This window comes from Camellia sinensis, chromosome 4 (genome assembly GCF_055761805.1).
Source record: "Camellia sinensis isolate YWXY chromosome 4, ASM5576180v1, whole genome shotgun sequence".
Taxonomy (NCBI): domain Eukaryota; kingdom Viridiplantae; phylum Streptophyta; class Magnoliopsida; order Ericales; family Theaceae; genus Camellia; species Camellia sinensis.
The window spans coordinates 222,560,240-222,572,256 of NC_138964.1; the positions used below are offsets into that span (position 1 = coordinate 222,560,240).

A 12,017-nucleotide genomic window follows, 5' to 3' on the forward strand; every position below is an offset into this window, starting at 1 on the left:
GGAACCGTGAGTACCGATGGAGAAATATCCGAGCAGTGTGTACCCAAGTGGCTCTTTCAAGGCACCATCATCATCAATCGCACAAGATCGAGATCATCAACGTTGCTTTTGAATAAGATCCAATGGTCAAAAATTTGTAAGATCCAATGGTCAAAAATTTGGGAGCCTCTATTTGTGTATACTCAATCTTCTATTTGCACATTCTTCTTCATTCACACACCTACAAAAATAAGAAATAAAATATTTACTCATTACACATATTTTTATTCCAATTATATTCCCATAAACACAACTTTTCAACTCTCTCAATCCATACACCTTCCAGACTAGCGCCCACCTCGCCAGCAACCACCATCGTTACCACCTCCCTTCAGCCGCCATTCCCACCCCTTCCTCCACCTACCGGCGACACTACCGCGATGCCCACCCTATCCTCTCTCTTTCTCTCTCTCCCCTCTCAAGTCGCGAAAAAGGGGCTTCGGATCTAGGTTCTCCTCTCTCTCTCTGTGCGCGCGCGCGCGCAAAATTGAGGGTCGCGAAGGGGTGGAAGTTGCGGCGGCAGCGGTAGTGTTGTGTCCCGAAGTGAGGGGTTACGGGGATGGTAGGGAGGGTGAGTGAGTGACGAACGATGAGGTCGAGTGGGGTTTCAATTCGAGAAGGGGAAGACTGGTGGAAGGGCGACGGATGAAGGAAAGAGATGACCGAAGGGGGAGGCACTGTGTTGGGTATTAGGGTTAATGTTAGAATTTTGGTTAAAGAAGAAAAGAAATATTTTGATAATTTTATGTTAAGATAAAAATATATTAAAAAAAATACCATTAAGTGTGTGAAGTGAGTGAAAGTGGTGTGTGCAAATAGAGGGTCCCAAAACTTGGGACCCATTTTTCCTTGTGGTCTACGCCGTCGTTTCTCATTCATTCAAAACCCCTAAACCACCTTCTCTCTCTCTCTCTCTCTCACACACACACACGCACACACAAAAACAGAGATCATCTGCAGAGAAGAGAAGAGAAGGTGTTGAATCGAAGAAGGAAGCTGAGAAATGCCGGGAATCAAAGGTCCTTCTGAATATTCGCAAGAACCCCCTCGCCACCCTCGTCTCAGAATTAATGCCAAGGCAAGCTTCTTTCTCTCAACATTTGTAATAGATGATGGATTCATGATTCTAATTTTAATTCATGCTTCTAATTCGACATGGTTTTTTCAAGACTTTAAGCCTAAATTATCATGGCGATCACTCTTCACGTATACGAGTATGATCTAGGAGTTTTTTTTTTTTTTTTTGCCTTGGTTGGGCTTTTATGATATGATGATTTTATACAATCTGGCGGCGATAGAAACGGCAAAGGGAGTTACAAATTCATGCATGTTGATCCTAATTGCAATTGCCCAAAGGATCTCCAATTTTATAAAGTTTGTTTATTTATCCCAAAAAAAAAAAAAAAAATGATATTGAACAATTTATATTTATCCATGGATTTTGTGTTTGATTTTTTTTCTTTTGAGACTTGTAAATTGAACATGGTTATTTTAGTTGTACATGATTCTCAAATATTTCAAATTTTATACTTTGTTTACCGTGCTTTTATGCTGTTGAACATTGTTATTTTAGTTGTACATGATTATTTGTTTACCATGCTTTTATGCTGTTGAACATTGTTTTCCAGTCATAGTTTGGTGTATTGATAAAAGCTTGGGCTTCTAAGTGGGATAATGCAATTAAATTCTGAGAGCCACTTTTCGTGGGTCTATATCCAATTATCCATCTCTCCTGCCAACCAACATTGCTAGGACCAACAGTATGTGCGAGTGCATGTGTTGTGTAGAGTCTTTATGCATGCATCACTAAGAAAAGGGCAAAACATCTAATAAATGATGGTTAAAAATTGCAATGTCGTTATCATGGGATGGTAAAACATGATGAAAATTTTCTTTTGAAAGCAGCCTTCCCTATAGAAAGTGCATCAAGTGAATTTTTTTTTTTTTTAATTTGTAAGTACTGGATAGCATGTCAGACTCTTCGTTTTGAGTATTTCTGTGATATCAGCAGCCCATTTGTATTGTTTTTATATTTTCTCATTATCTGGCTTCAGACCCAATAAGTTTATCCTAGATTGCGCTTTTCAACCAAGTGACCAGTTACAATATTACTCCATTTCTGCTGCAGGAGCCCTTCAATGCTGAGCCACTTCGTTCAGATTTGATTTCTTCTTATGTGACTCCTGTGGATTTTTTCTACAAGAGAAACCATGGACCAATCCCAATAGTTGATGACATAGAAAGGTCGTGCAAAGTATCATAATATTTGAACTCTATCAGTTTTAACTGACTGACAGAATTTGCTTTTGCCTGAGCAGATATTGCGTTTCTATGACTGGTTTAATTGACAATCCCAAACAACTATTTATGAAAGATATATGGTGAGTGATGGATTTGGTCGTTCATAGTTCATGAAATCATATTGCTTCGTGCAAAATTATTTGAAGAAGGAACTTATATTGCTATATAAATAATAGGAACCTTCCAAAATACAATGTCACTGCCACTTTGCAGGTATGTTATTTCTAAAAATCATGCGGGTCTATATTGTTTGAGTTATCTGGTATTCAACACTTTCTATCATAACTTTGTGACAAAATGATTTTTACTTTATTAAATTTTATGAACATGGGCATATAACCCTTGATAAAGCAGAATGACAAAAAAAAATATTCATGTACATGTTGACCTGGCATGTTTTGGGTTGTACAGTGTGCTGGTAACAGGAGGACTGCGATGAGCAACACCAAAACAGTGAAAGGTGTTGGCTGGGATGTTGCTGCTCTAGGAAATGGTTAGCATCATGGATAATTTACAATTTTTACTCTCTTGTGACAGCAAATTTAATCTAGTGATAATGGAAGGATAAAGTTAATGCATTAATGTGGTTACTCCCAGTCTGGCATCTTAACAGAAGGCTTAGAATTTTGATATCATCCATTGGAATAAGGCAGCAGGGGTTAAACACACCCAAAACTGACTAGTACAACCACTAAAGTCTGGCTGCTAGACTTCATTTTCCACTTTATTTTCATTTGTTTGTTTTTGTGTTATGAGGGTGCTTGAACTCATTGTTAAATTAAGTACCTGATTTTCCCACACACCTCCACTATCTATGTTTAACTTGTCTTCCGCAAATTCCTGTCAGCTGTCTGGGGTGGGGCTAAATTGGCAGATGTTCTAGAACTTGTTGGGATACCAAAGTTGACAAGTGCTACACCATCAGGTGGAAAGCATGTTGAATTTGTCAGCATTGATAAGTGTAAGGTAATGGGACTTTCAAGTCTTGTTTTGAGAAATTTTTTATTTTTATTTTTGGGTGCTGTCCTTCATTGTTTAGTGGTTGAATTTCACTTGATTTGAATATTCTCAAAAGTGCAGGAGGAGAATGGGGGCCCGTATAAGGCATCAATTCCATTGTCTCAGGCCACTAACCCCGGCGCTGATGTTTTACTTGCATATGAGATGAATGGGAAGGTAAGTATTCTCTCTTCTATGAGAGAACATATTTTATACTGATTTATTTGGAAAATAAATATGTTTCTCAATCACTTTACCTGTTATGATATAGATTGCATATTTTAATTTGTCTACTTTTTCTTGCTTTTGGCTCTTAACCTCCGTTCAAGTTCCTTCATTGCATTTTTCTCTTGGTTTTGGCAGGATGCTGTTAATGTAGTCTTTTCAATACATTCTCCTTTACACAATTATTACTGTATAAATAGTCAAAATACATTTTGTATGACTGATGCATTGCTATAATGCTAAAAGTCGAAAAACGTGGTCCCAACCCAACCTATATTACATCGACTTGGATGGGTGTTGGGTGCAGATGTGTCTAAATGTTGGGTTCATTTAATTTTCATGTGTAAGGACACTAGGACACAACTACATTTCATATTTCTTGAGTACTGCTTTTATCTTGTTAGGGCAAAGTGGTGTTTACAAACTAATATTTAACATTTTGTGGATAAAATGGGAGTCTTATGCATAGTTATGTAGGAAACTTGACTACCTAGGCATCAAAGAGTGTGTGTCTAACTAAGCATGCCTAAGTATTGAGTATTTGACACAGGTAATTCACAAATGTGGTTAATGTCTGTCAGGGAAATGCGGGCCTTTGCCTTTTCCTTTTAAGTTTCCTTTGGTCTATATTCTTGTTGAGTGATTTGTGTTTGGATAATGAATGCCCAAATTCCTGTATTCAGTGGTCCACAAAGGTAATGGCCTTTGTTCCTGCAGATTATCTGAGATAATAAATGGAAAGATAAGATCAGAATTGACAATAACTTGTGTCCTTGGAATATCCTGTGTAACAAGACCATTGGATGTGGATCTGTTACATCATTCGAACCATTCTGCTAAGTTATGGACTAAATTATCATTTCATAACTATGTACTGTGCTTATGGATCACATTAGCATACATCAAGTGTTTTCATATTATTTATTTTTTACTGGCAAGCTGATATCAACCCTCTGTGCATTGATTTGAATGTCCTGTGGGCCAGTTGGTGGCAGGATAGGCATCTGGCACAAAATTTTTGTACACCAGTTGGTAGGTAGGAAGCATTACCCCATTAATTAAAATCATGCAGCCATGGTGTAATCCTGCACAAATTTCTTCAAGGCTTCAACTATAAAAGAATTAGAGAACAAGATTTAAACCTTGTCGCTATGCCCTTTCGAATTAAATTTTCAGTGTCTGAAAAGTTTGGGCAACAAATTTCATAGTCCATGACTCTGATTTTAGTTTACTGCTAAAGACTCTAAACAGGGACCATGGATATCCATTACGTGTAGTAGTCCCAGGTATTATCGGTGCCCGTTCTGTTAAGTGGCTGGATTCCATTGGCATAATTACTGAAGAATGCCAGGTTAGAATATCATTTATTTCTCTTTTAATTGTTCTGATTGTAACTCCCATTTATTTCTCTTTTAATTGTTCTGATTGTTACTCCCTCTCTCCAATGTCATTTAAGATTGAGTTCATATTGGTTACTTAATAGGGCTTCTTTATGCAAAAAGACTATAAAATGTTTCCACCTTCAGTTAATTGGGATAATATCGATTGGTCTACAAGGAAGCCGCAAATGGATTTCCCTGTTCAGGTATTTGCTCGGTGCCTCTCTCTCTCTCTCCAAACACTTGTCATATTTATTTCCTGTATGTTCATAAGAAGCATTATTATAATTTTATAAACACAAAATGGTTCCAAATGTGGGCCAGATATTGGAGAACAATATCTGAATTTTTTATATTAATGCCCTTCAATCCATTAAATGATTTATATACATAGTGACCAAATATTTTACCACTTTTTTTTGGCATGAAAGAACAAGCTATTAGAGGCTGGAATCAGAGTGTACATATCCCCGAGGGGCGGTTTGTATACAAAAATGGAAAGGAGACAACACCCTCAGGGCCAAAAAAAATATTGAGGATAGGCATCCACATGTGTCTGATGCATGTTGGTATGCAATATATGTTGGACATGGATACTTCGACATATTTGAAGTATCCATACTTCCTAGGTTCCGATGGTTAGATTGTTTTCTTGGGCATGGTCCTGTTTATTTATGGCTGGTCAATGCTTAATACCAAGGAGAATTGTAGGTTAGGGAGGCTATTTAGATTCAACCTTTAAGAAATACGAGCGTTATTCTAGCAATGCACTGGATTAAAAATATGTTATTTCTCAGAATAAAAATATGTTATTTCTCAGGATAAAGAATTAATGAGAATATAATTTTTTGTCTAACGTTTTAAGGATTTGTTTCTTCACAGAGTGCAATATGCTCCTTAGAGGACGTGAACGTTGTAAAGAATGGAAAGGTCAGTGATATCTGAACTTACAAGCAGGTCTTGAATTCTAATTATGTCATGTGTACTTACACCATGTATATTCCTTATTTTGTTAATTTTCACAAACAAATTGAAGACAAACATCTCGGTGGTAATAGATCCAGCCACAGTGTACCCTTAGTTTTCATATGGCAACAAAAAAACTGCCATATTCACCAAACCTTCATAATCCCCCATCCATTAGCCAAATGTTTTTTTTTTTTTGTTTTTTTTCCTGGATTTTATTGCACATGTCAATTCATAAAATCCAAATTCTGGTGGACCATGCTGTTTCTTTTAATTTTTTTAGTTTATAAATAGCTACTTTGTTATTTTTTCTATGCAGGTAACTATCAAGGGATATGCAGTATCAGGAGGTGGCCGTGGAATCGAGAGAGTAGATATATCTGTTGATGGTGGCAAAACCTGGGTGGAAGCATCCAGATACCAGAAGGCTGGCATTCCATACGTTGCTGGTGATATTAGTAGCAGCGACAAATGGGCATGGGTTTTTTTTGAGGCACACACTGATGTTCCAAAGGATGCTGAGATAGTTGCTAAAGCGGTAAGTCTTACAAGCTTCTTCTCATCACATCACACTCTGCATATATGTTGTGATCCAAATTTTTTATTCATTGGTACCTTCGGCCCTATGATTTCATCCCATCAGTGGACACCATAGTAATAATAATAACAGAGCGAGAGATAGAATTGAAGCAATCACCATCAAGTGGTGATGATAAGATAGTGGTGGCCTGCCTTGATAGAGGTTGAGCATCAATGGTAGCTTAAGAAAGTCTCAATCTGATTTCTGATGGAATTTATGAATGGGCTACAATTTGTGAACCATTTCTTGACCCAATACCTTGAACTTAAGTCCCCTTGTGCCTTGATGGTACTTTCCTTGCTAGCATTAAATATTTTTTTGATTCTCATAGTATTCTCGTTGATTTTCAGATTTCTGTACTAAATATATGAATTATAATGTAAACATAGGTGGACCATATGTTAAAATTCAATAGGAAATAACTGCATGCATATTATTGACTTGAACTGATCTATTGATTGATGGTTGGGAACTTCTGACTTGTGTTGATTTGTTAATTGCTTGCCATCTTGACAAGCCGAAGTTTATGCAGTTTGACTCATAGGTTATGCAATTTATGCCCCCGCTAGTTGAATTGTAGTTTTTACTTTTTTAATGTTAATGACTTGTGGTTCTCACTAGCACATAATATTTTGTTGTCCTATTGATGGGCAGGTGGACATAGCCGCAAATGTGCAACCTGAAAGTGTGGAAGCCATTTGGAACTTGAGAGGAATACTGAACACTTCGTGGCATCGGGTTCATGTGCGGGTTGGTCACTCTAATATGTAGTCGGCTACATACAAGAGAACTGAGCTCTGGCGTAAATTTTTTTCCATGCTGTGATCTATAAAAGTGTCTTTGCTCGGGCATGGTTGAAATATGTTGAATACTTACTTTGGCTTCACAAAGACTCTATCCACGATCGACTCTATGTCTGTAGACTTACTGAGCTTTGGCAATTGTGCTATATGCCACTAGCATAGACATAAATATTTGTTTGTTTTTGTCCTCCATAATAATTTAAGGGGAAATACTATGGTATACACCGCGTGTACCATACGTATGAGACTTTGTGATCTTAGTTGTGAATTTTTGTGATGTTCATTATGAGCATTTGCGGTGTGATTTGTTAGGAGGCAGTTACAAATTATTATTACTAGTTAGGATGTGATGTACCATAATAACCCCTTTGTTAAGCTTTGGAAATAAATGAATGGTTATCCATCCCGAATACCAAGGCTGTAAAGCAAATCAAGTCACTTGATTTCAAATCATATTCAGTTTGTTAAGTAGCTCGGTAAAAATTGACTTATTTATAAACTAATTATTAAATTTTTTCACAAAGTTAATAAATATTTTGAGAATATATAAAAAATTAAATTATTCAAGCAAATTGATTAAAATTCATTCAAAAATTGACTAAAAAATGAAGTCAGTCAAGTTTACTTACATTTTTTTAACTCGTTAACCAACTGTGGCCCAGACAGTTCAACGGTAGCCCAGACAGTTTGGGCCAATTTGGAACTTGGTATTGGAACTCGGTTAAAAGTCATTTTCGGAATACATCCCCTCTATAATTTTTTTTACACATTTTTTCAAAAAAATCAAAAAAACTAAAAAGTCCACATTTAACTAACATGTCAAAACAATGAAGACTTGCTGGGCAAACTCTCTGTAATATACAGATTATAGTTGCAACTGAGCTCTCATATATTTCCCATTGTTTGTGTGCATGTTTGGCCGAGGTTTCAGTATTCCAGCTATTATGAACGCGACACCGTGCAAACCAGACAAACATAGAAGGTTTAGTTTACAAAAACAAAACTTGAAGATCAATTCACAAAAATGAATCAACAAGACTTGGAATGTTTTATTTACAAAAACAACTTGTAAGCATAAAACTGGGCATTGTGCAAAAAGATCAATCAGCCTATGATACCCTGTTTGTTCAAATTAGCAAAATCACAGTTCTGTGAACCTGAAAAACAACAAAGAAATGCTTGAACGGTCTACAGAGCACATTTTCTTCTTGTAAATAAGCAACTTTCCTCCCCACTTGACAATGGAAAGGTCAGTGTATACGCAAAGTGCTTCCAAAAGGGATGTCAAAAAAATTGACTAATGTGAGTGAGCTCGGAGGAAGTGCCCATCAACAGTTCCATGATCCCTAATTCATGTGCCTCCAGGACCATCTGTAACTGGCTTGTGATTCAGATAATGAATAACAGCATCTTCAACCCTGTTTAATCCACACAAAATAAATAAATAAATAAATAATCATGACTCCTATATAAGAAAGTACCAATCACAAACTTAATCAGCAGCAAGTAGCAGATGAGCTTACCACGGTTGATTGAAGAAATCTGAACTTTTTTCGGCACTACGACTTGCTTCCCCTGCTACAAGCTTCAGATCACGACTTTGAGATTCAACCAAAACATTTATGAATTCCACTGGTGATTGGCTGAACCCAAGAAAGAAGGATCGTCTCCTACGGTGCTCTTGGATCTTCCTTATAACAGTACAAATAGCTTCATCGCAGGAATCAATCTCTTTGGTTTTCTCCGAGTTGGCTAACAAATTATTCAATTCCTTCTGAATTGGAAAGGGAATATCCACCAATACATCATAGCATGCATTTCCCGCTGGACTATTCCCTGAAAGCTTGATCTCATGCTCCAAATATATAGGCTGCGGCGGAGACAAATGATGCGATATCTTCTGTGAAACCATAGTGAATTTCATCCTTTCTTCCCCAAATACTTTTTGGAGTGGTGGATCACAATGAAAATAAGACGGGTCGTTTGGGTTGTGCAATTTTCTAGCCTTTACATAATGCCAGATGGCAGCTATGATTCTAGGGCGAGTATCAACTTCAATACCAAGAACTTCCATCAATGCTTGTGAAAGCTTAAATCTCTCAGGCATATAATTCATTTCTAACCCTATGTTTGCTGTAAATTCTTTATCCCCTTTCCGTTTTACTTCAAAGCCCTCTTGAGGTGTCTGTGATCGAGCACTATCCCACATAATTCTATGGCTTTCCGGATATAATCTCTGGTCCAAGGAAATGGCAACTCTTTTGAAGAAAGATGAAAACTTTGGGTACAAGGAACTCGATCTCTGCAGCATCCCAGCTTGATCAGGATCCATTCCATCTTCCAAGATCCTTCCAACTATCTTGAGGGTCCAAGTTGGTGGCTCAGCATTTGGGTTCTTGAGGATTCCCCCAACCTGATTGGCATGAGTGTTGAATACATAGATTCGAAGAGTTTTCTGAATCGAGGGAGGGTTTTTAATGGCGTCCTGAATATCAATCTTCTTTCTTGCTAAAGCAGCATCTACACCAGACTCAAACTCAAGGAGCCGAGTGTAAAGAGCAGATTCAGGCAGAATTGCCACCATTCTCTCCTGTAACTGCTTCTCTGGAAGCTTCTGCTTCTTTCTACGAGCAGCAGCAGCCGATGCAGGCTCCATACTTCTCAAAGGTGAGAATGTGTTGGTAGCCAAGAAGCTAGGAGGCCGCACTGGTGGCTTCTGAGCTGGGCGTTTCGCACTTGGATTGCCTGGTGTGTTAAATGATGATGATGGTGAAGAACCCACATTCCCAATACCGGCAGTGTGGTGCTGATTCATGGACAGCCCTTGAGCATGTAACTGAGCTTGTAAATGGGCATGTGCTTGAGCTTGGGCCTTCGAATGTGCTTGGGCAAGTGCCTGGGCTTGAGCAGCCGATAACTGGGACAGATGAAATTGACCAGGAAAACCAGAACCAAATTGTTGTTGAACTTGGGATTTTGATTGAAGATTGGAATTTTGATTTGCAGGAGGATCGACATTTCCAAAAGGGGACGAAACCCTAACATTCTTGGGCTGGTTGTTGAGATTCCCAGACATCCCTATATCTGAATTGGTTTACCCTAAAAAATCTTAAAAAGAGGCAACTTCCATAGCCTACAAAAAGCTGTGTTTAATTCTTCGATTCGATTGTCTCCAAGAAGAGTCAGTGTACCTAAAACCAGTAAAACCCTAAGCCCTCAAATTATGCTCAAATTTCCTAATGAAGATCAGTACTTTGGAAAGCTTAATCGCATCAGGTACTCTGAAATTTGAATATTCGGAAAATAAATTCGAGGTCCTGTAAGAAAACTACATATATGTGAAAGAAGATCAGATATCTGTTCTAGACTATTCAGCATAAATTGCGACAGTGATAAGTGAAGGAATTAAGAGAGGTTCAATAGAAGAAAGTGAGATCTTACCAGATGATGATGATATAGCAGTCTGTGCCTAGGGTTCTTCGCTGATAGCTAGCTTCTCTCTCCGCGTCACAATGGCGAGCAACGGAGATCGATCTCTCGTTTGTCTCTCTCTCTCTCTCTCTCTCCCCTTCTCTAACTCGCATGTATTTCAATTAAGCCTCTGTTTGGCAAGTTGTTCTTGGGCTTTTTTGGCTATTTTAGCCACAAAAGACAAAATAGGCTATTTTAGCCATAACAAACAAAACATCACATCCAACCCATAATCATTACATTCTTCTCTCACAAAAAAACTCAAAAAAGCCAAAAAGCCAAAAAACCCTTCCCAAACCAAGCTTTTAAGCCCAGGCTAAAATAGCCAAAAAAGCCAAAAAGCCAAAAAGCCAACCCACTTCCCAAATTGAATAATGACTTGAGAGTGACTTGTATTTTGAGTTTGGAAGATTTGTAATTATGATTTGAAAAAGAAAAAATTTATTTGATTATAAATTTTGAATTTTTTTTTTGAATTTTTGATGTAATTTATGAAGTTAGAAAAATTATTTAATTCAAAATCTTATAATTTATAATTAAACATACAACTTAAAATTTTATTCAAAATTCATAAATTTTTTTAAAAAGATTTGAAAATATTATTTATTTAAAATATAAAAATAATATGTGTCAATTATCAAAAAAAATACTGTTCTGGTCAATCGGCTTGACGTCTGAGAAGGATGATTGTGTAAACGTGTTTTCAAAAGTGGCTATGGAATTATTTTTAAAAAGAATAATGATTTGTAGCTCGAATTTCCCCCCTAATCCCCCGAATGCCCAAAACGACGTCGTTTTGGGCATTTTTTTTTCTTCTTCTTTTGTTTCGTCTTGCAAGTTTGAAACAGAGGGAGAGGAGAAGGAGAAGGAGAGGGAGAGGGAGAGGAGAGGGAGAGAGAGAGAGAGAGAGAGGAGGCAGGTCGTCGTCGCAGCTCCCTTCGCCCGCCGTCGCAGCCCTCCGCCGTCGCCTCTGCCCATCGTCGTAGCCCCGCCTCCGCCGATCGTCGTCGCAGCCTCTACCTCGCAGCCCCAGCCCCTCTTCCGCCTCCAGCCCAATTTGTTGGCCCCCTCCAGTCCCTCATCCTCCTCCTCTTCCAGCCCAATTTGTTGGCCCCCTCCAGTCCCTCCTCCTCCTCCTTCCTCCTTCTCTTCTTCTTCTTCCTTATGATTTTCTTCTTCTTCTTCTGAAAAAAAAAAAAAATGAAAACGCCGAAAACGGCATCGTTTTCGTTTCGGAGGGAATTCGGGGAAGCT

At 38.0% G+C, this 12,017-nt stretch overlaps 2 protein-coding genes across 4 annotated transcripts; one reads left to right on the top strand and one right to left on the bottom strand.

Annotated features, from left to right (window-relative positions):
* Positions 1-312: 312 nt before the first annotated feature.
* Positions 313-7,552, top strand: LOC114307743 (sulfite oxidase). Its single transcript, XM_028253161.2, has 12 exons — positions 313-1,117; positions 2,168-2,283; positions 2,358-2,420; positions 2,517-2,553; positions 2,752-2,833; positions 3,188-3,306; positions 3,421-3,516; positions 4,805-4,915; positions 5,048-5,149; positions 5,826-5,873; positions 6,229-6,447; positions 7,144-7,552. Exons 1-12 carry the CDS (start codon positions 1,043-1,045, stop codon positions 7,258-7,260), a joined length of 1,185 nt encoding a protein of 394 aa, XP_028108962.1. The 5' UTR covers positions 313-1,042; the 3' UTR covers positions 7,261-7,552.
* A 712-nt stretch (positions 7,553-8,264) lies between these two features.
* On the bottom strand, positions 8,265-10,898 carry LOC114307741 (SWI/SNF complex component SNF12 homolog). Of its 3 annotated transcripts, none has more exons than XM_028253159.2 (3): positions 10,734-10,898; positions 8,816-10,609; positions 8,265-8,710 (listed from the first exon to the last, which is right to left on the bottom strand). In XM_028253159.2, the coding sequence occupies exons 2-3, from the start codon at positions 10,366-10,368 to the stop codon at positions 8,644-8,646; spliced, it is 1,620 nt and encodes a 539-aa protein (XP_028108960.2). In that variant the 5' UTR covers positions 10,369-10,609; positions 10,734-10,898; the 3' UTR covers positions 8,265-8,643. The 3 variants fall into 3 exon arrangements, with proteins under 3 accessions (XP_028108960.2, XP_028108959.2, XP_028108961.2); XM_028253158.2 differs by having other exon boundaries at positions 8,816-10,620; positions 10,734-10,893; XM_028253160.2 differs by having other exon boundaries at positions 8,816-10,483; positions 10,734-10,870.
* Between the last annotated feature and the right edge of the window lie 1,119 nt (positions 10,899-12,017).

Bases quoted from the DNA above. Each gene is read 5' to 3' on its own strand.
- LOC114307741 (XM_028253159.2), bottom strand. From the start codon at position 10,368: ATGTCTGGGAATCTCAACAACCAGCCCAAGAATGTTAGGGTTTCGTCC. The intron at 8,711-8,815 runs GTAAGCTCATCT...TGGATTAAACAG, and splicing joins GATTTCTTCAATCAACCGTG to GGTTGAAGATGCTGTTATTC.
- LOC114307743 (XM_028253161.2), top strand. From the start codon at position 1,043: ATGCCGGGAATCAAAGGTCCTTCTGAATATTCGCAAGAACCCCCTCGC. The intron at 1,118-2,167 runs GCAAGCTTCTTT...TTTCTGCTGCAG, and splicing joins GTCTCAGAATTAATGCCAAG to GAGCCCTTCAATGCTGAGCC. The intron at 3,307-3,420 runs GTAATGGGACTT...TCAAAAGTGCAG, and splicing joins TCAGCATTGATAAGTGTAAG to GAGGAGAATGGGGGCCCGTA.